Source organism: Leopardus geoffroyi, chromosome C2 (assembly GCF_018350155.1).
Source record: "Leopardus geoffroyi isolate Oge1 chromosome C2, O.geoffroyi_Oge1_pat1.0, whole genome shotgun sequence".
Lineage (NCBI taxonomy): Eukaryota > Metazoa > Chordata > Mammalia > Carnivora > Felidae > Leopardus > Leopardus geoffroyi.
In genome coordinates, this window is record NC_059333.1 from 60,144,359 (window position 1) to 60,167,577 (window position 23,219).

Consider the following 23,219-nt stretch of genomic DNA (forward strand, 5'->3'; position numbering starts at 1 on the left):
GTTTGACCACAAATTCACAGCCAGTAAATGAGGGAGCTGGGATTTGCCTGGATTTCCAGGCAACGTGGCTCCAGAGCCTTACCTATGAAGCAGGCTGGTCAATACAGGTCTGGAGTGGTAAGGGCATGTGAGAGAAGGCAGTCCTGATCAAGGGGGCCAGACCAAAAGCCTAGTACCCCAGCATGGATTCGAATGGAAAAGGATCCCAAAAGCTGTCAATTTGGACTCAGATGAACTCCAAGATCATGGAAAAAGAAGTTCATCTCTTATGCTCTCTTAGGAAGACTGTCTCTACTCCTGATGTTTTAGATTTTAGAAAATAGGATTTCACTTCTTTAGTTAGCTAGCATGCATAATCAGCATACAGACAAAAAAAGTAGAGACGGATATCAATGTCCCTGACATTGTCATACAGCTACAGCAGGAAGCACAGGTTTTGAAAGCTGTGGTATTAGGCTTTGTTGAAACCTCTGGCTGCCAGATTATTTTGCTATAGTCAATCGCACAAGCATAGATTCTTCCCAAATATAGCGAAAGTGAAAATTGAAATCTGGAGACATAAGAACCATTTGGCATTCTAAATAAAATAATAGATGGAGGAAAAATGCTAACAGAACTCTCTCATTGAACTAAGCAAAAATAACAAAGTTTTCTACAGAACCAAATGAAACTAGTCCTGGAGCATAACGCCATTTGCTTGATAAGTTCTCTGTACTTTATTATTAGTACACATGGGATTTGTAGTACATGCTATGAAATTAGGATGAAAATATGGATAAGAGACATGGCCCTGCTCTCAGGAAGCTAAGAATCCAAAGTATTAGCTATACTGGCTTGAATCTAAACACCATCCCCCTCCCATTGCCAGCCACAATCCATTCAGCAAGTATGTAAGGAGTCACTACAATAAATGTGCAGGACTGGGGCCAAACACTGGATACATGTTCTCTTATTCATTTCTTTCAACCACCCTACCAGACATTGAGTTTAAACTGCACAACCCTGAGTACTCATCCCTCCCTTGATTCTTGCATCAGTTATCTGTGGCCACAATAATGCTGCATAAAAATCAACCATAAAAGCTCCAATGGCATACAGAAATAGTTAAGTTTACTTACAAATCTCTGGGCCAGCAGGATGACACTGCTAATCCAGACTGGGCTCAGAGGTCGCAGTTGGGTGTGGCTATAGAGTGCTATCACCTGGCGTCAGCTAGGCGCTGGCTCTTCTAGACCAGCCTCAGCTGCACGTGGTCTCCCAAATTCCAGCAGGCTAGCCCTTGTTTGTTGTATCGCCAAGAGAGATAGCAGAAGACTTTAAGGCCTCCGTAAGATGTAGGTTCAGAAGTGGCATGATATCACTTCTCCTTCCTATTAGCCAAAACAAGTATGAGGACAGTCCAGACTCAAGAGGTGAACACACTAACTCCACCTTTTGATTTAAGGAGCTAAATACAAGAGGAGGTGTAGCCATTTTGCAATCAATCTAGGAGAGTTCTCATTTACGATCTTCTCCTTTGCTCACTGGATACAGTCTGCCTCAGCCTAGCTTTCTAAATCATTTAATCTCTACTGAAGAATCTTATCAGCTCCTGAATCTATAGCAAATGTGGGTACAGCCTGTTAGCACAAACACATCATTTTTTCTTTTAATGTTTTATTTATTTTGAAAGAGCACAAGTGGGGAAGGGGCATAGAGAGAGAGGAGGATAGAGGATCTGAAGCAGGCTCTTCCATGAAAGAAGTGAGCCCGATGTGGGGCTTGAACTCATAAACTGTGAGATCATAACCTGAGCTGGAGTCGGACGTTCAACAAAATGAACCACCCAGGTGCCCCCAACACATCATCTTTTATGAGTGCATATAATTGCTTGCCACTTAATCTCACTAGGATTGTTTTAAAAAGGGATTTCAACAGGTGTTGGTGAGGATGTGGAGAAAAAGGGACCCTCGTGCAATGTTGGTGGAAATGCCAACTGGTACAGCCACTGTGGAAAACAGTATAGAGATTCTTCAAAAAGTTAAAAATAGAACTACTCTACAACCCAGCAATTACACTACTAGGTATTTACCCAAAAAGTACAAGTGCACTAATTGAAGAGTATTATGCTAAGAAAGAATCACAGGCCAATATCCCTGACGAACCTGGCTGCAAAAATTCTCAACAAGATACTAGCAAATCATATTCAACAATACATTAAAAGAATTATTCACCATGATCAAGTGGGATTCATTCCTGGGCTGCAGGACTGGTTCAATATTTGCAAATCAATCAACATAATACATCACATTAAGGGATAAAAAGAAGGGATCACAAGAAGGGATAAAAACCATATGATCCTGTCAATAGATGCAGAAAAAACATTTGACAAAATACAGCATCCTTTCTTAATAAAAACCCTCAAGAAAGTCGGGATAGAAGGAACATACCTTAACATCATAAAAGTCATATATGGTTTTATACAGCTTTATACAGCTAATATCATCCTGCAAGCTTTCCCCTGAGATCAGGAACACAATGGGGCTGTCCACTCTCCCCACTGTTGTTCAACATAGTGTTGCAAGTCCTGGCCTCAGCAATCAGACAATGAAACTAAATAAAAGGCATCCAAATTGGCAAAGAAGAAGTCAAACTTTCACTCTTCGCAGATGACATGATGCTTTTCATGGAAAACCCAAAAGACTCCACCAAAAAACTGCTAGGACTGATACGTGAATTCAGCAAAGTTGCAGGATATAAAAGCAATGTACAGAAATCGGTTGCATTTCTATACACCAATAATGAAGCAACAGGAAGAGATATCAAGGAATTGATCCCATTTACAATTGCACCAAAAACCATAAAATACCTAGGAATAAACTCAGCCAAAGAGGTAAAAGATCTGTATGCTGAAAACTATAGAATGCTTATGAAAGAAATTAAAGAAGACACAAAGAAATGAAAAAACATTCCAAGCTCATGGATTAGAAGAACAAATATTGTTAAAATGTCAATACTACCCAAAGCAATCCGCACATTCAGTGCAATCCCTATCAAAATAGCACCAGTATTCTTCACAGAGCTAGAATAAACAATCCTAAAATTTATATGGAACCACAAAATACCCTGAATAGCCAAAGTAATGTTGAAAAAGAAAACCAAAGCTGGAGGCATCACAATCCCAGACTTTAGCCTGTACTACTAAGCTGTAATCATCAAGACAGTATGGTATTGGCATGAAAACAGACACATACATCAATGTAATAGAATAAAGAACCCAGAAATGGACCCACAAATATATGGCCAACTAATCTTCGACAAAGCAGGAAAGAATATCCAATGGAATTAAGACAGTCTTTTAGCAAATGGTGCTGGGAGAACTGGACAGTAATAAACAGAAGAATGAAAGTAGGCCACTTTCTTACACCATACACAAAAATAAATTCAAAATGAATGAAAGACCTAAATGTGAGACAGGAAACCATCAAAATCCTACAGGAGAAAACAGGCAGCAACCTCTTTGACCTCGGCCATAGCAACTTCCTACTTGACATGTCTCCAGAGGCAAGGGAAATAAAAGAAAAAATGAACTATTGGAACCTCATGAAGACAAAAAGCTTTTGCATAGCAAAGGAAAAAATCAACAAAACTAAAAGGCAACAGATGGAATGGGAGAAGATATTTGCAAATAACATATCAGATAAAGGGTTAGTATCCAAAATCTATGAAGAACTTACAAACTTAACACCCAAAAAACAAATAATCCGGTGAGTAAATGAGCAGAAGATCTGAATAGACACTTTTCCAAAGAAGACATCCAGATAGCTAATAAGACACATGAAAAGATGTTCAACATCACTCATCATCAGGGAAATACAAATCAAAACCACAGTGAGATACCACCTCACACCAGTCAGAAAGGCTAAAATTAATAAGTCAGAAAACAGTAGATGTTGGCGAGGATGTGGAGAAAGGGGAACCTTCTTACACTGTTGGTAGGAACGCAAATTGGTGCAGCCACTCTGGAAAATGGTGTGAAGCTTCCTCAAAAAATTAAAAATGGAACTACCTTATGACCTAGCAATTGCACTACTAGGAATTTATCCAAAGATAAATTTTTATAGCAATGTTTATAGCATCACTAATAACAATAGTCAAATTATGGAAAGAACCCAAATGTCTATCAACTGATAAATGGATTAAGAAGATGTGGTTTATGGCACAAAAACAGACACATAGACCAATGGAATAGAATAGAAACCCCAGAACTAGACCCACAAACGTATGGCCAACTCATCTTTGACAAAGCAGGAAAGAACATCCAATGGAAAAAAGACAGTCTCTTTAACAAATGGTGCTGGGAGAACTGGACAGCAACATGCAGAAGGTTGAAACTAGACCACTTTCTCACACCATTCACAAAAATAAACTCAAAATGGATAAAGGACCTGAATGTGAGACAGGAAACTATTAAAACCCTAGAGGAGAAAGCAGGAAAAGACCTCTCTGACTTCAGCCATAGCAATCTCTTACTCGACACATCCCCAAAGGCAAGGGAATTAAAAGCAAAAATGAATTACTGGGACCTTATGAAGATAAAAAGCTTCTGCACAGCAAAGGAAACAACCAACAAAACTAAAAGGCAACCAATGGAATGGGAAAAGATATTTGCAAATGACATATCGGACAAAGGGCTAGTATCCAAAATCTATAAAGAGCTCACCAAACTCCACACCCGAAAAACAAATAACCCAGTGAAGAAATGGGCAGAAAACATGAATAGACACTTCTCTAAAGAAGACATCCAGATGGCCAACAGGCACATGAAAAGATGCTCAACGTCCCTCCTTATCAGGGAAATACAAATCAAAACCACACTCAGATATCACCTCACACCAGTCAGAGTGGCCAAAATGAACAAATCAGGAGACTATAGATGCTGGCGAGGATGTGGAGAAACGGGAACCCTCTTGCACTGTTGGTGGGAATGCAAATTGGTGCAGCCGCTCTGGAAAGCAGTGTGGAGGTTCCTCAGAAAATTAAAAATAGACCTACCCTATGACCCAGCAATAGCACTGCTAGGAATTTACCCAAGGGATACAGGAGTACTGATGCATAGGGGCACTTGTACCCCAATGTTTATAGCAGCACTCTCAACAATAGCCAAATTATGGAAAGAGCCTAAATGTCCATCAACTGATGAATGGATAAAGAAATTGTGGTTTATATACACAATGGAGTAGTACATGGCAATGAGAAAGAATGAAATATGGCCCTTTGTAGCAACGTGGATGGAACTGGAGAGTGTGATGCTGAGTGAAATAAGCCATACAGAGAAAGACAGATACCATATGTTTTCACTCTTATGTGGATCCTGAGAAACTTAACAGAAACCCATGGGGGAGGGAAAGGAAAAAAAAAGAGGTTAGAGTGGGAGAGAGCCAAAGCATAAGAGACTGTTAAAAACTGAGAACAAACTGAGGGTTGATGGGGGGTGGGAGGGAGGGGAGGGTGGGTGATGGGTATTGAGGAGGGCACCTTTTGGGATGAGCACTGGGTGTTGTATGGAAACCAATTTGACAATAAATTTCATATATTGAAAAAAAAAAGAAGATGTGGTTTATATATACAATGGAAAACTACTTGGCAATGAAAAAGAATGAAATCTTGCCATTTGCAACAACATGGATGGAACTGGAGGGTATTATACTAAGCAAAATAAGTCAGAGAAAGACAGATATCATGTGATTTCATTCATATGTGGAATTTGAAAAATGTAACAGATGAACATGGGGAAAGGAAGGAAAACTAAGGTAAAAACAGAGAGGGAGACAAACCATAAGAGACCATAAACGCAGAGAACAAACTAACAGTTGATGGGGATAGTGGGCTGGGTTAAATGGGTGACCAGCATTAAGGACGGCACTTTTCAGGATGAGCACTGGGTGTCAAATGTAAGAGATGAATCACTGGGTTGTACTCCTGAAGCCAAGACTACACTGTATGTTAACTAACTTGAGAATAAAACAATAAAATAAGGTTTTTTTTAAAAAAAAAGAGTATTATGCCACGTGAAATAAGTCAGAGAAAGACAAATACCATATGATTTCACTTGTGTAGAATTTAAGAAACAAAACAAATGAGCAAACAGGGAAAAAAAGAGAGAGAGACAAGCCAAGAAACAGACTCTTAACTACAGAGAACAAACTGATGGTTACCAGAGGAGGGGGGGTATGAGGGAAGGGTGAAACAGGTGATGGGGATTAAGGAGTGCACTTGTGATGAGCACAGGGTGATGTATAGAAGTGTTGAATTACTGTACTGTACACGTGAAACTCAGATTGCACTGTACATTAACTAGAATTTAAATAAAAACTTAAAAAGGGGACACACATACCCCTATATTTATTGCAGCACTATCTACAATAGCCAAATTATGGAAGCAGCCCAAGTGTCCATCAACTGATGAATGGATAAAGAAGACGTGGTGTATATACAGTGGAATGTTATTTAGCAATAAATAAAAAAAGAAATGAAATTTTGCTGCTTGCAACAACATGGATGGAGCTAGAGAGTATAATGCTAAGTGAAATAAGTCAGTCAGAGAAAGACAAATACCATATGATTTCACTCTTGTGTGGAATTTAAGAAACAAAACAAACAAGTAAAAGGGGCTGGGGAAGAAAGAGAGGCAAACCAAGAAACGGACTCTTAACTATAGACAACAAACTGATGGTTACCAGAAGGGAGGCAGGTAGAGGGATGGGTGAAATAGGTGAAGGGGATTAAGAGTACACTTACCGTGATGAGCACTGAGTAATGTATAGAAGTGTTGAATCACTATATTGTACACCCGAAACTAATATAACACTGTGTGCTAACTGTACTGGAATTAAATTTAAAGCTTAATTTTTACCAAAAGGGACTCAACCACAGCCTCATTTGCCAGCTAGAACAGTCAGGGCAAATTGTAACCATTCTTAATAATCTGCCTTGCTCGGTCAACAAATATTTAGTTATCATTTTCTATGTGCCAGGCTCTGTCCTAGCGTTTAGGGATACAGTGGTGAACAAGACAGTCCAGATCCCTGCTCTAACAGACTTTATATTGTACAGAGGGGAAACATATAAGCAAGCAAGTAATTAATAAAGCAAATAATTTCAGCTAGTGACAGGAGGGAAAAAAAACACTGTAGTGTGAGAGGGAATGGTTGGATTGGGAATCTACATTAGATTTGATTTGTTCAGCAAGGAAGATATCTCAGAAGGAAGACTTTAATAGGAAGAAGGAGCTAGCCATGTGAGGATCTGGGGAGAGAGTGGCCCAGGCAGAGAACAAGAGCAAAGGCCCTGGGGTGCCTGTGTGGCTCAGTCAGTTGAGCATTCGACTCGGACTTAGGTCATGATCTCACTGTTGGTGGGTCCGTGCTCCGGGTTGGGCTCTGTGCAACAGCTCCAGAGCCTGGGGCCTGCTTCAGATTCTGTGTCTCCCTCTCTCTCTGCCCCTCCCCCACTTGTGCTCTGTCTCTCAAAAATAAATTAAAAAAAAAAAAACACTCAAAAAAAAAAAAGAAAGAAAGAAAGAAAAAGAGCAGAGGCCCTGAGGCAGGGATGAATTTGCCGTCTCTAGGAACAAAAGAGGTATAAAGAGAAGTTCTTCCGCCAGACATACCAGGATCTGGGGTGTGCAATTTCTAAAGTCTCTGTCTAGAAGTAAGAGTATGTATGAAAGCACAAACACATCTAATCCCTAACTTTCCTCCTCCCTGACCAACCTCACATCCAAAAGGGAAGCTCATTTTGCGAGAAGACGGTGATTCACATTTTAATGTTTGATAGATGTTCCCAAATGATATATCTGGCTTTTTTAGTAATAGTTTTATTGAGATATAATTCACAGACCACAAAATTCACCCTTTTAAAGTATAAAGTTCAATGACTTTTAGCATATTCACAGTTGCACAACTGTCTAATTTTAGTATATTCACAGTTGCACAACTGTCTAAAACTACTATCTAATTTTCATCACCTCCAAAAAGAAACCCTGAGTTCACCAAGATTATAGGATACAAGATCAATATACAAAAGCCAGTTTTATTTCTATTCACTGGCCATGACTAATCCAAGCATGAAATTAAGAAAACAATTCCATTTACAATAGGATCAAAAATAATAAACTACTTAAGAATAAATTTAACAAATTAAAGACTTGTACATTGCAAATGACAAAACATCCTTGAAAGAAATTAAAAAGGACCTAAGTAAATAGACATCCCATGTTCATGGTTTGGAGGGCTTAATATTCAGATGGTGTAGTAAAATAATGGCCCCCAAAAGGTGTCCACATTCTAATATCCAAAACCTGTGAATATGTTACTTTACGTGGCAAAAGAGATTTTACAGATGTGATAAAGTTATGGAGATTGCTTTGGATTATCCATGTGGGTATAATCTAATCACAAGGATCTTTGTAAGAGGGAGGCAAGAGGGTCTAGGGCAGAAGGAGGATATGTGATGATGGAAACAGGGCCAGAGCAATATACTTTGAAGATGGAGGAAAGGGCCATGAGTCCAGGAATGCAGGCAGCCTCCAGGAGCTAGACAAGGCAAGGGAAAGAGTAATCCCCTGGCAGTCCCTAGAAGGAATACAGCCCTGCTTCATACCCTGATTTTAGCCACAGAAGATGTACTTTGGAATTCTGACATCCAGAACTATAAGATAATAAATTTGTATTGTTCTAAGCCACTATGTTTGTGATAATTTGTTACAGCAACACTACGAACTAAAACACATAGCAACAGTCCCCAAATGGACCTAGAGATTCAAAATAATCCCTACAAACTCCCAGATGACTTTCTTACAGAAACTGACAAACTGATCCTAAAATTCATATGGAAATGCAAGGTGGGGAGACCCAGAATAGGTAAAATACTCATGAAAAAAAGAGAACAAAGCGGAGGTCTTACACTTCCTGATATCAAAACTTACTACAAAGCTACATGATTGAAACTCTGGCACTGGGGCGCCTGGGTGGCACAGTCGGTTGAGCGTCTGACTTCAGCCAGGTCACAATCTCGCGGTCCGTGAGTTCGAGCCCTGCGTCAGGCTCTGGGCTGATGGCTCAGAGCCTGGAGCCTGTTTCCGATTCTGTGTCTCCCTCTCTCTCTGCCCCTCCCCCGTTCATGCTCTGTCTCTCTCTGTCCCAAAAATAAATAAATGTTGAAAAAAAAAAAAAAAAAAGAAAAGAAAAAATAAGGAAAAAAAAAAACTCTGGCACTGACATATAGAAAGACGTATAAATCAATAGAATAGAATTGAGAGTTCAGAAATAAAGCCTTACATTTATGATCAATATATTTTTGACAAGGGTACCAAGACAATTCAACAGAGAAAGGATATTCTTTTCAATAAATGTGTTGAAACAACTGGGTATCAACCTGAAAAAAATGAAATTTTACCCCTACCTCACACCATATGGAAAATTAACTCAGAGCAGATTAAAGATCTAAATATACAAGCTAAATCTATAAAACTCTGAGAAGAAAACTTGGGTTTAAATCTTTGTGACCTTGAATTAGGCAACAATTTCTTAGATATGACACCAGAAGAACATGTAACAAAAAAAATTAGATAAATTGAACTTAATCAAAATTAAAATTTTTACACTTTTAAAGAACGCTATCAAGGAAGTGAAAATACAACACACAAAATTGGAGAAAATGTTTGCAACTCATATATCTATCTGGTAAGAGTCTAGTATCCACATGATATAAAGAATTCTTACAAGCCAGTGATACAAAATAAATAAATAAATAAATAAATAAATAAAATGGGCAAAGAGTTTGAATAAATATTTATCCAAAGATCTACAAGTGGCCAATAAACATATGAAAAGATGTTCAACATCATTAGCTATCAGGGAAATGAAAATAGAAAAAACAAGGAGATACCACTTCTCACCCACTAGGCTAGCTATAATTTTTTTTTAATGGAAAACAACAAGAGTTGGTAATGATGTGGAGAAATTGAAACTCCATACATTGCTAGTAGGAACATAAAATAGTTTCTGCTATAAAGCTGCTGTGGGAAAGTTTGGGGGAAAAAAAAACCCCACAAAACAGTTACCTCATACTTAGCACATCTGTACCTAGGTGTATACCCAAGAGAATTTAATACATATATACCCAGAAAAACTTGTACATAAATGTTCATAGCAGTGTTATTCATGATAGCCAAAAAGTGGAAATAATCAAATGTCCACCAAATGTAAACACATATATTAAACATGGTGTATCCATACAAAGGAATACTATTTAGGGGCACCTGGGTGGCTCACTCAATTGTGTCCAACTTTGACTCAGGTCATGATGTCACAGTTTGTGAGCTCGGGCCCCACGTCGGGCTCCGTGCTGACAGCTCAGAACCTGAAGCCTGCTTCAGATTGTGTCTCCCTCTCTCTCTGCCCCACCCCGTTCCCACTCTCTCTCTCTCTCTCAAAAATAGACATTATGGGGCGCCTGGGTGGCGCAGTCGGTTAAGCGTCCGACTTCAGCCAGGTCACGATCTCGCAGTCCGTGGGTTCGAGCCCCGCGTCGGGCTCTGGGCTGATGGCTCAGAGCCTGGAGCCTGTTCCCGATTCTGTGTCTCCCTCTCTCTCTGCCCCTCCCCCGTTCATGCTCTGTCTCTCTCTGTCCCAAAAATAAATAAACGTTGAAAAAAAAAAAATAAAAAAAAATTTCACATAAGTAAATAAATAAATAAATAAACAAATAAATAAAGTAATAAATAAAATGAAGGAATATTATTTATACATAAAAGACCAAAGTATTGATTCATCCTACCACATAGATGAACCAGAAGCCAGTCAAAAAAAGACCACATATGCTATGATTCCATTTATGTGAAATTTCCAGAACAGGCAAATTTACAGAAAGTAGATTCATGATTGTCAGAAAGTGTAGGAGTGGGGAATGGGGAGTGACTGCTAATAGGTTTTAAATTTCTTTGGGGGGGTGATGAAAATATTCTGGTTGCAGTTTTGTGAACATACTAAAATGCATTGAAATGTGCACATTAGAGGATGAATTTTATGATGTATGAATTATCTGAAAATAAATGAATCTGAAAATAAGTAAATGAATTTATGTATGTATGTACATGCCTAGGAGCAGAATTGCTGGGTCAGATGGTAAGTCTGTTTCACTTTCGAGTTTTTCAACGTGGCTGTACCATGTTACAATCCTGCCAGCAACATATCAGAGTTCCAATTTCTCCACATGCAAAGGCTTGTTTTAAGAGATCCTAGCAGACAAATCTGCAACAAATGTAAAATGCTGAAGTTTTCATGGTCTTAGGAGCATGTGTATGTTCTTGTTTACAGATTTCAAAGAAAATCCATTGATGGAAGCTTTGGTTCCAGTGATGGTAAGAAAAGTCCCTGGTAAGAAAAGTCAATTCGAATGATAGAGAGTGTGCGGCAACATCCCATTTGGCACTTTTGTCTCTCTGACTTTCATCATTGCCAAACCCTCCCTTGGTTCCTATCCCACAGACTAATCTAATCTACAGTCTTTCTAGAGAAAGCAGAGCTAGTGAGAACCAGTTTTCAGAGTTGGTAAGTACTGAGATATGGAGCTCCTACTAAGACCCTTTGCATAGAGTGTCCCTTGCAAGTGTCCATGGCTCATTTATCAGCCATTCATCTTCTTTAGAAGTTTAATCTTTTATAGGATGTAAATTGTTCACACCTATTTCATCCCAAAGCCAACTTGCGAACAATAAGAATTTATTGTCTCAACTCTAATACACAGTTCAGTTTTCCCAAATTGAAATAGAGGCTTTTTTGTTATTGTTGTTCAAGTGGCTAAAAACCTGAATTATTTGAGACTAACAAGTGTAATAACTTTGGGAAATCCAGAATAATTGATTATTTGACCATTGTAATGTGCCCTTTCCTCCACTCTGATAATTTGAAGAAACTCAATTACCTGATCTTTTTATAAAAATTTTTTAACAATTAAATGTCCTCATTTTTTTAAATCAAGAAATAACTGACATGTAACATTGTAAGTTTTGAGTATACAACACAATGATGCAATATTTGTATATATTGCAAAATGATTATCACGATTAAGTCTAGTTAACATCCATCACCACACAGAGCTACAAATTTTTTCTTGTGATGAGAACTTTTAAGATCTACTCTCTTGGGTGGGGGCGGGGGGGGGTGTTGCGCCTGGGTGGCTCAGTCAGTTAAGCATCTGACTTCAGTCAGGTCACGAACTCGAGGTTCGTGGGTTCAGGCCCTGCGTCAGGCTTTGGGCTGACAGCTCAGAGCCTGGAGCCCGTTTCAGATTCTGTGCCTCCCTCTGTCTCTGCCTCTCCCTTGCTCACACTCTGTCTCTCTCTGTCTCTCTCTATCTCTCAAAAATAAACATTAAAAAAAAAAAAAAAGATCTACTCTCTTAGGAACTTTCAAATACACAATATAATGACCAGCCTGTACCTTATATCCCCAGGACTTAGTTATTTTATAACTGGAGGTTTACACCTTTTGTAAATATCCTCATTTTTAAAAAGTCTAAGCATGAGTTACTCAGTGTTCATAAGTTATTTGGCACAGAGTGATGATTTAGAAAAGGAACGATGAAATGAGACTTGATTTTTAAGTCACATGCAGCAGATGTTCAGTTCTGTGTTTTCTGTACTTAACTGAGCCCACAGAGTCTTAGAGAAACACAAATTGATCCCCTACCCACCCACCAGGAGCATTTCTCACTCTGCTTCTCCTGCCTTCCTTTGACTTTTGTCTTCCTCAATGTCAGCATGTTTATTTTCCAGCCACCCAGGCAATTGGTTTTGACAACATTCGACTAGCAATATGAAAGACTATCAAAGGACACCTGCTCTAGCATCTTTAAAATACTAAGTGCTACTTTCCCTTTTATTCATAAAATGTTTAAATGAATTTGTCTTCTCTCTGGATCTCATCCTTTTTCTTCTAGTGCTTTCCAAGTTTTGCTCTTATTTTAGGTCCCAGTTGAACTTAGAAAGCCTGATTAGTCCAATCCCATTGGTGCTCTGTGAAAGGATGGTCCGTTATTTTTATTGTATCAATGAAGTATTTTATTACCATATTGATAATTGAAAGAATTTCCGTGTTCAGAAGAGTTTCTTGAACAGTGAAGTGTAGGTAGACAGAGCTGAAACTTTAGCTCAGATCATTATCTAAGATCAAGAAAGCTCTGAAAATTAGCTCTGAAAGGACCCTTCAGATGGCAAGCAGAAGTGAATGAGTGACAAGAAAAGAAAGAAAGAAGAAAAGGAGGAAGGGAGGAAGGAAGGGAGGAAGGAAGGAAAGAAGGAAGAAAGGAAGGAAGGAAGGAAGGAAGGAAGGAAGGAAGGAAGGAAAGGGGGGAGGAAGGAAGAAAGGGAGAGAGGGAGGGAGGAAGGGAGAGAGAAAGAGAGAGAAAGGAAACGGAAGGGAAAGGAAGAGAAAAGAAAAGAAAAGAAAAGAAAAGAAAAGAAAAGAAAAGAAAAGAAAAGAAAAGAAAGAAAAGAAAAGAAAAAAGAAAAGAAAAGAAAGAAGATGGAAAGGAGGGAGAGATGGAGGGTAGGAAAGAAGATAAGAGTAAAGATGCATCAGTTAGGATTCACATAGCTGCAAATAACAACAAATTATATCTCAAACCACACTTAAACAATATAGATGCTTGTCTCCCTGGAAGTTGAACAAAAGGGAGCAGTTAGGACTGACTGAGTCTGGTGGCCCTGGTCCTTTCCCCTGCCATTCCCCTGGCTCTGCTTTAATTCCAGTGCCAGTGGTGAGATGAATCACTTTGACACCCTCACCTGACAATATCCAAAGGGAAGGACTTTTTCAGAGGCACCCAGTAACTGCTCATGTTTCATTGGCATAGAGTGGATCATTTGCTTGTTAAACCAGTCACCACAAAGGAATAGATTTACCTACAGATCAATCAAGCCTCCTTATAGAACTAGGATGAGATCATCTTCCTCTAAGACTGGTGTTTCTCAAACTCAACGTTATTGACATTACAGGCCAGATAATTATTTGGTGGGGGGGGGGGGGCTGTCCTGTACATTGTAGGATGTCTAACTCCATTCTTCACCTCTACCTACTAGAAACCAGTAGTACACTCCCTCCTTGTGACAACTAAAAATGTCCCTAGACAATGTTCTCTTAGGGGCAAAATGGTTCCCCCACCCCTACCCCCAATTGGGAATCACTGACTTAAACACACAGACTGCCTGACGAGGATACCTGAACAAAATCCCAGCTTAGTTAGGAAGTAGGGACTAGGAGTGTTCACCACAAAGGACTTTGAAAAAGGGAGGAAATACAGCACCTTTGTTATGCAGACAGGCTACAGGGAGAGAAGGCACATGACAAGTGAGATGAGACCTAGATGCGGGAGACAAGAGCAGAGAAGGCACACTCTACTCTAGGAAAGAACCTAAGCATATCCAGTGGAGCTTTGAGAAAGCAGCCTGGAGCAAGAGACACAAGCAAGTGAAGGGCACTGAAATGAATGTGAGACATTCAGGGGAGGAAGGTTTGCAGAGAAGCAAAGATATAGAAATGTCTTTCTTGGGACCCCTGGGTGGCTCAGTGGGTTGAGCATCCAACTCTTGATTTCTGCTCAGGTTGTGATCCCAGGGTCATGGGATTGAGCCCCTGTGTCAGGCTCCACACTGAGCATGGAGCCTTCTTGAGATTCTCTCTCTCTCTCTCTCTTTCTCTCTCTCTCTCGGCACCTGGGTGGCTCAGTCGGTTAGGCACCCGACTTCAGCTCAAGTCATGATATCATAGTTCATGGGTTCGAGCCCCGCATCAGGCTCTGTGCTGACCACTTGGAGCCTGGAGCCTGCTTTGGTGCTGTCTCCCTCTAGCTCTCTGCCCCTCCCCCATCCATGCTCTGTCTCTATCTCTCAAAAATGACTAAACAGGGGCGCCTGGGTGGCGCAGTCGGTTAAGCGTCCGACTTCAGCCAGGTCACGATCTCGCGGTCCGTGAGTTCGAGCCCCGCGTCAGGCTCTGGGCTGACGGCTCAGAGCCTGGAGCCTGTTTCCGATTCTGTGTCTCCCTCTCTCTCTGCCCCTCCCCCGTTCATGCTCTGTCTCTCTCTGTCCCAAAAATAAATAAACGTTGAAAAAAAAAAAAAAAAATTAAAAAAAAAAAAATGACTAAACATTAAAAAACATTACAAGAAAAAGAGTCTCTCTCTCTCTCTTCCCCGTTCTCTGTCTTCCTCTCTCCCCTGCTTGTGCATGCTATCTCTCTCAAGATAAGAATAAAAGTAAAAAGTTAAAAAAATATTTCTTTCTCTCCCAAGGGCCAGGATCAGTGTGACTGTGGGGGCTACAGGAAGTTCAGTGGAGCTCAGAGCTACAGGAAATGCCCTGGGGGGCTGCTAATCAGAGAAAATGCTAGGAGCAGTGTCTGAAAGGGAAGGAGGATCCCATTAGGCTTGGCATGGTGTCCACCCAAATCAGTGTGGACCTAGACATCTGAGGAGCTGGGCCTGATGCTTTCACCTTGCCTGTGCTTCACACAGAAAACATGGAGCCAGGTCCCTACAGGCTGTCAAATTGGTGGCAGCCCTGTTTTAGTTACATAACAAAAGGAAGGCTGCATTTGGAGTATCTGTCAGCTCCCCTGTATTTGTTTTTCTTTCATTTGCCTGCCACTCTTTAAGTCCTATTTGAAAAATATTGACATTGGTTCCGATTGTGCTTAAAACAAAGAGATGTCTTTCATACTTCACGGGATAAAGATGGAGACAATTTCGTGGAGCCAGGTGAAATGGAAATAGTGTTTGTAAAGACTTTCTTGAGTCCGTGAAGGCATTTTTTACTGTATTCCCCACTCATCACTTAGCACTGAAGGCAGGGACCTCTGGGGTATTGTGAGGGGTACTAGGAAAGGCTCTGTGCTCTAAAAACCTTTAGTGGCCCTGTCAGTGAAAAATCCCACATTTCACATCATTGTAAAAAACCTATACAGAAATTCAGCCACAACTGGAGAGAAAGGTGAATGAAGTATGTCTCACAGGCTTCTGGGACCACATGAGCTGTCAGCATGGAACCTGAGGGTAAGAGAGGGTTACTGTCTCAAGTGAGAGAGCTTAACAAACTTGACAAGTTGTTAGACTTAAGAACCCAATGGCCAATCAAATTCTTCCCTCCATGGAGCCATTACCAAATCAGCCTCTTAGCAAAGAGCAGGGTGCGAGGGAATGAAGACAAGCAGTGTGAGTTTGGAGGAGTCAAGGAGCATAGGCCACCATCAGGTTCTGTGGCAATGGGTCTCAAACTCTAGTCCTGATGCTTCTTTTTACAAATTTTCTTGGCTTTTCTTGCCACTTTTTCTTTAAGAGAAATCTCATTTTTGTGGTTTTCCTCATTCTCTCAACTTAAAAACAAAACAAAACAAAAACCTCCAGACTCACTTTGTTTATCTTACTCCACTGCACGTGCCATTGTGACCCCAGAGAAGGGGAGAGGTTGAAGGCTACCACAGCAAGAAGACGAGGCAGAGAAACTCTTGCAAGAGAGAATGAGGCCACTTCTTTGAGCCCAGTGGGATGGTGGGAAAAAAAGGGACCAGCTAAACATGACGTGTATTTCTTCCTCTCCATGCTGGCATCTGGAATGTGGCCATGGAGTACTGATAGGTTACAAGGAGTGCCAAAAACAGAGATTTTACCCAATTTGCCACTGGGGACTCAGGATGCCTGTCCTTTTATTTTTTTCCCCTCAGAAACATTCTCTTCAATAGATACGCTTAACGTTGGTGGCAAAATTTTACTAGAGTAGAAAGGCTTCACTGTATATGGTTTATATTTAAAGTTTATTCATCTTTCTGCAGAGAGAACTTCTAAAACTAATGTGCACTAAGGAGGTGGGCCAGCTATGATATCTGGGCCATGCTCCCCTGTACTCCATCCAGGTGGAGGGGGACAATGAACCAAGACCCTGGCCAGACCCTCCCAGCAGAGAGAGTTCCAGTAGCTCTCCCACCATTTGCTGGAGTTTGAAGGCTGGATCTTTCATATTCGAGTTGCCCTTTTATTTTTTTTTTAAGTGTTCTTATTTATTGATTTTGAGAGGGACAATGTGCGTGTGCATGTGAACAGGGGAGGGGCAGAGAGTGAGAGAGAGAATCCCATGCAGCCTCTGAGCTGTCAGTGCAGAGCCCATCTCGGGCTCGAATCCACGAACCATGAGATCACCACCTGAGCCGAGACCAAGAGAGTCAGATGCCCAACCAACTGAGCTGCCCAGGTGCCCCTAGTTGCCCTTTTAAACCGTGGTTTTTGTCAGCACCCCAAGGTACACAGATCTGTTCATGGTCCCTCCCACTGTAGTTCCCATAGTGCCCTTCCTTACCATGTCTTTGTTTTTCTTGCTGTTCTATCTTTACTTGCGCAGAAGCTACTCAGGCAGCCCTAGGTTCTTCGGGAGGAATTGCTTTATAAAGGGTGTAGATTTGGTGTGTCCGTGGAGGAGATGAGCTCGGTGTCTTCCCATGTTGCCATCTTGGACTGGAACTCTCTCCTCATCTGTTGAGACTAGTTGGGATAGGTAGCCTATTGGCATAAAACTGAAATTTTCCAGCAGCTAGTTCCCATCATCTCTACCTCTTCAACTTCCAACCTCCTGAGTCCAGAGACAGAAGGCAAGACAATTATAAATATGAAATCACTGAAAGATCCAAACATGCTCAAAATGAAGTGAAGTTTTTCTCCTCATGTTGAGCATTTAATATTAAAAGCCAACATGCAACCATATCTTATGCAGTGTAAGTAAACAGATGGCAAAGGGCACATGCTCAGAGAAAAAGATGCCAGAATAACTCTCTTCATTAAGATGAGCTCATTCACAACTTTATATGTTTACTTATTCCCAGCCAGAACATCTTGGTCTGTCCTATAAACTGATATTTTGTGTTTAATTCTTTCTAAATACCATACAGTTAAATATAAATATAACTCTCCTTCTGGGAGCATACTTGAAGTTTGGGAGCCAATGTTCTGGTTTTTTGCATTCTGAGAAGGTCTTAAACATTAGAAAAATTAACAGAATACTGTTATACAAAGTTGCCAATCTCATATTTAAATTGTGCCTATAAAAGTCCACAGAGTTAGGGGCCCCTGGGTGGCTCAGTCTGCTAAGCGGCCGACTTCGGCTCAGGTCATGATCTCACGGTCCATGAGTTCCAGCCCCACATCGGGCTTTGTGCTGACAGCTTAGAGCCTGGAGCCTGCTTTGAATTCTGTGTACCCTACCTGCCCACCCCCACCCCCACCCCCACCACTCTCTGCCCCTCCCCCACTCATGCTCTGTCTCGCTCTCTCAAAAGTAAATAAATGTTAAAAAAAAATTTTTTTTAAGAGCACATTTCTTAAAAAAAAAAAAGTCCACAAAATTAAAACATCTTTATGTTCTGGCACTTGTCTTGCCCATGAAAATCTTGGTTCTCTTGTCCATCCTAGAATTAGTGATGTTGCAGATGCCTCAGTGAAAATGGCTAACAACCAGATTAGAATCACAGCTTGCTCAATCATGAGCCAGAGCTGAGTACAGAAATCAGCGACACATCCAAGTCTGAACAGACCCACACAGCTGGCTTTTGCTTTTTAATGAAGTGTCCCCTAAAAAAACAGCGATTGTTTTTGTTTGCTCACTAGCTTTGATTTTAGGTTTTGTGGTTTTTTTTCTCCTTTGTTTACACCCACAAAAACATTGCCTCCCACAAACCATTTCAACCTCCTGTCATAACCAAACTCAAGCACTTTCCTATGCACACTTCTGCCTCTCGTGGTAGAGGGCTTCTCAGTAGCACCAAAATGCCAAAAATTCTGGGTTTTATGATTTTAGTGTCATTCTTCACTTCCTATTTACACATTTAATAATTTTAAAATTACATCTTTATAAAAGGACATAGGGTAATGGTAGAACTTATACGTGATGTAGATCTTACATCTACAGATTTAATCCCTATCAAAATACCAAGAGTAGTTTTCATAGAATTGGAACAATAATCCTAAAATTTGTCTGAAAACACAAAAGACCAAACAGCCAAAGCAATCTTGAAAAAGAACAAAATTGGTGGTATCACAATCCCAGATTTCAAAATATACTATAGAAGTATAGTAACCAGGGGCAAATTGGTAGCTCAGTTGGTTAAGCATCCAACTCTTGATTTCGGCTCAGGTCACATGTCATGATCTCACAGTTCGTGAGTTCAAGCCCCATGTGGAGCTCTGCACTGACTGTGAGGAGCCTGTTTGGGATTCTCTCTCTCTCTGCCCTTCCCTTACTTGCACTCTCTCTCACTCTTTCTCTCTCTCTCTCTCTCTCAAAAATAAATAAATAAACTTAAAAAAAATATATGTGGTAATCAGAACAGTGTGGTACTGGCATAAAAATAAGACTCATAGATCAATGGAACAAGATAGAAAGCTCAGAAATGAGCCCACACTTTTATGGTCAATTAATCTACAGCAAAGGAGGCAAGTATATACAATGGGAAAAAGACAGTCTCTTCAGCAAATAGTGTTGGGAAAGCTGGATAGCTACATGCAAAAGAATGAAACTGGGCTGTTTTTTTATACCATTCACAAAAATAAACTCAAAATAGATTAAAGACCTAAATGTGTAACCTGAAACCATAACATTTCTAGAAGAAAACACAGGCAGTAATCTCTTTGACCTCAGCCTTAGCAACATTAGCTATGTCTTCTCAGGCAAGGGAAACAAAAGCAAAAATAAACTATTGAGACTACACCAAAATAAAAAGTTTCTGCACACCAAAGGAAACCACCAACAAAACAAAAAGACAACTTATTGAATGGGAGAAGATACTTGCAAATGACATATCTAATAAGGAATTAATACCCAAAATATATAAAGAACCTATATAGCTGAACACCATAAAAACACATAATTCAATTTAAAAATGGGAAGAGGACATGAACAGACATTTCTCCAGTGAAGACTTACAGATGGCCAACAGATACATGAAAAGAGTGCTCAACACCACTCATCCTCAGGGAAATGCAAATCAAAGCCACAATGAGATATCATCTCACACCTGTCAGAACAGCTAAAATCAAGAAGGCAAGAAATAACAAGCGTGGGTGAAGATATGGAGAAAAAAGAACCCTCATGCACTGTTGGTAGGAATACAAACTGGTGCAGCCACTGTGGAAAACAGTGTGGAAGTGCCTCAAAAAATAAAAGAATCAGGGCACCCAGGTGGCTCAATCAATTGAGTATCCAACCTCAGCTTAAGTAGGTTCACGCCCATCAGGCTCTAAGCGGTCAGTGAAGAGGCTGCTTTGGATCCTCTGTCTCCCTCTCTCTCTGTCCCTCCCCCACTTGTGTGTTCTCTCTCTCTCTCTCTCTTTTTCAAAAGTATATAAATATAAAAAATAAAAAATAGGGGCACCTGGGTGTCTCAGTCGGTTAAGCATCTGACTTCGGCTCAGGTCATAATCTCGTGGTTCATTAGTTCAAGCCCCACATCGGGCTCTATGCTGATAGCTCGGAGCCTGGAGCCTGCTTCAGATTCTGTATCTCCCTCTCTCTCTGCCCCTGCCCTGATCACGCTCTTTCTCTCTCTCTCTCTCTCCTTCTCAAAAATAAATAAACATTCAAAAAAAAATTTTTTTAATTTAAAAATAGAACTACCATATAATCCAGCAGTTCCACTACTGGGTATTTATCCAAAGAAAACAAAAACACTAATTCAAAAAGATTTAGGCACATCTATGTTTCTTGCAGCATTATTTACAATAACCAAATTATGGAAGCAGCCCAAGTTTCCATTGGTTGATGAATGGATGAAGAAGATGTAAGGTGTGTGTGTGTGTGTGTGTGTGTGTGTGTGTGCAATAGAATATTACTCAGCCATAAAAAAGAATGAAATCTTGCCATTTGCAATAATATGGATGGACCTAGAGGGTATAGTGCTAAGTGAAATAAGTCAATCAGAGAAAGATAAGTACTATATGATTTCACTCACATGTGGAATTCAAGAAACAAAACAAAAGAACAAAGAAAAGGACAAATTAAAAAAACAGACTTTTAAATACAGAAAACAAACTGGTGGTTGCCAGAAGGGAGGTGGGTGGGGTTACAGGTGAAATAGGTGATGGGGATTAAGAGTACATTTATGATAAGCACCGAGGAATGTACAGAATTGTTGAATCATGTTGCACACCTGAAACTAATATCACACTGTTTGTTAATTACACTTGAATTAAAAACTTTAAAAGAGGGAGTTTGAGCTTGAAAAGAGACAAATATGAAAGACACTGAGGGAAATGACCCAATAGAAAATCATTGGTAAGCAGTAGCAGACAACCTAAAAAGCAAATGTTGCCCTTAGATGCTTCTTTAAAGTATCAGCTTATTATAGTGGAGATGAGAACAAGTCTCAACCTCCTTGTCTTTTTGAAAGATATTCTTGAATACTCCATGAAAGTAACATGCTCGCTGCCAGTTATTCCTATACTGGAAGAAAATCCTGGTGTTGTTTTTCAATTAAGAAGATAAGTTTTGGGGGACCCGGTGGCTCAGTCAGTGAAGCGTCCGACTCTTGGTTTCTGCTCAGGTCATGCGTGATCTCAGGGTTTGTGAGTTCGAGCCCCACATTGGGCTCCGTGCTGACAGCACAGAGACTGCTTGGGATTCTCTCTCTCTCTCTCTCTCTCTCTGTCCCTCCGACACTCTTGCTCTGTCTCTCAAAATAAATAAAAAATAAACATTAAAAAACAATAATAAATAAATAAATGAATAAATAAAAAGAAGATAAGTTTTGACTGAAACTAATACAGCAAACCACTCTCGGTGCCTCTCTTTTGTTATTTTAAAATGGTGAGAATAGTACCCACCTCATTGGGCTGTTGAAAACTTAAATGAGTAAATTCTTGAAAAGAAGTTAAAAGGGTGTCTGACATGCAGTAAGTTCTCCATAAACATCAACTAGCATCAACAACCACAGTAGTGAGATGCAGTAGTTCTATAATATATAATAGCAGTGAGAGCATTAGTTATCATAGCAGTACTAGAGGTGGGGGTCATAGTAAGTAGTACTTGTTATTGTCAATAGTATCCAGCAGCAAAGCTCTGTGCTGTAACTACGACCAAATCTGTCCTAGAACGAAGAGTCAGTCAAGTTGTACACATCTCCACATGACGTTATTATTGGGCACAAAAAAATTTAATACCTCATACTTACGGGTCTGAAAATAACCTGTTTCTTTGTCTTGAAGTTGGATGAAAAGCAAAGATGGTGGTGAAACCACGTTCCATATTTACAGGTAAGCCCAAGAAAGGCCAAGGTACATCTACTTTCTTGAAGTGATGAGAAATCTATCAAGGAATCTCCAGGCCTAGGAACAGTGCCAGGGAGTCTGCACTCTGAGGGCCTGGGAACAACCCTGCCTGCCAGGAATGCTGTGTTAGTTAAAGACCTTGGCTGAGCCAGCTCTTGGCTAAGCTACCAAAAGGAGGAAGGAAATTGAGTCTCCAAGGTCATCTCTCATCACCTGACTAAATATTTTGAACTCAGGATTTAAATATTTTCCTTTCTTTTTTCTTTTAAGTTTATTTATTTTGAGAGAGAGCAAGAGTACGAGCAGAGGAGGGGCAGAAAGAGGGGAGTGAATCCCAAGCAGACACGGGGCTCGAACTCATGAACCCATGAAAGCGCGACCTGAGCAGAAATCAAGAGTCTAACGCTTAACCGACTGAGCCACCCAGGCGCCCCTTAAATCTTTTTCTTCATGAAGGAAATGAATGGACACAAAAAGACTAAAAGATATGATAAAGCCTACAAATTGGCCTGAAAAACCGTGAATGATTTTACTGCCCACCAGCGGAAGGAAGTTTGAGAGGTGGATGAGGAGAGCTGGCTGTGGTAAATGATGAACTGGTGAGGCTTTTGGTTCCGTTGTGCGGGTTACATACTGCAGCATGAACGCAAACTGTAACAAACTGCATTTTCAATGAAGAAATGGAAATACATTTACAGTGAGGGTATCATAGAATATCCTCAGTTATGTGTCTTCACTGAAAATCTATTTCTCTGCAACCATATAAGAGACTGACTGGGTAACACACAGACCTTTCTGCCTGTAATGTGATACAAGCGATCTCACTTCACAAGGAAGATACTATATTGAAATGCCCACCAGCCTGACAATAT

At 40.3% G+C, this 23,219-nt stretch overlaps 1 protein-coding gene and 1 long non-coding RNA gene across 5 annotated transcripts in view; one reads left to right on the forward strand and one right to left on the reverse strand.

Moving 5' to 3' along the window:
* SIDT1 (SID1 transmembrane family member 1) overlaps positions 1-23,219 on the forward strand; it is a 112,752-nt gene that overhangs the window by 62,421 nt on the left and 27,112 nt on the right. For all 4 annotated transcript variants that reach the window (XM_045502081.1, XM_045502079.1, XM_045502080.1 and 1 more), the window contains one exon: positions 11,361-11,404. In XM_045502081.1, coding sequence (XP_045358037.1) covers positions 11,361-11,404 — 44 coding nt within the window. The remainder of the gene's footprint in view (positions 1-11,360; positions 11,405-23,219) is intronic.
* LOC123610889 lies at positions 1,754-21,849 on the reverse strand. The gene is made up of 3 exons (XR_006718330.1): positions 21,839-21,849; positions 16,449-16,451; positions 1,754-2,037 (listed from the first exon to the last, which is right to left on the reverse strand). It is a non-coding gene; the product is annotated as an uncharacterized LOC123610889 (long non-coding RNA).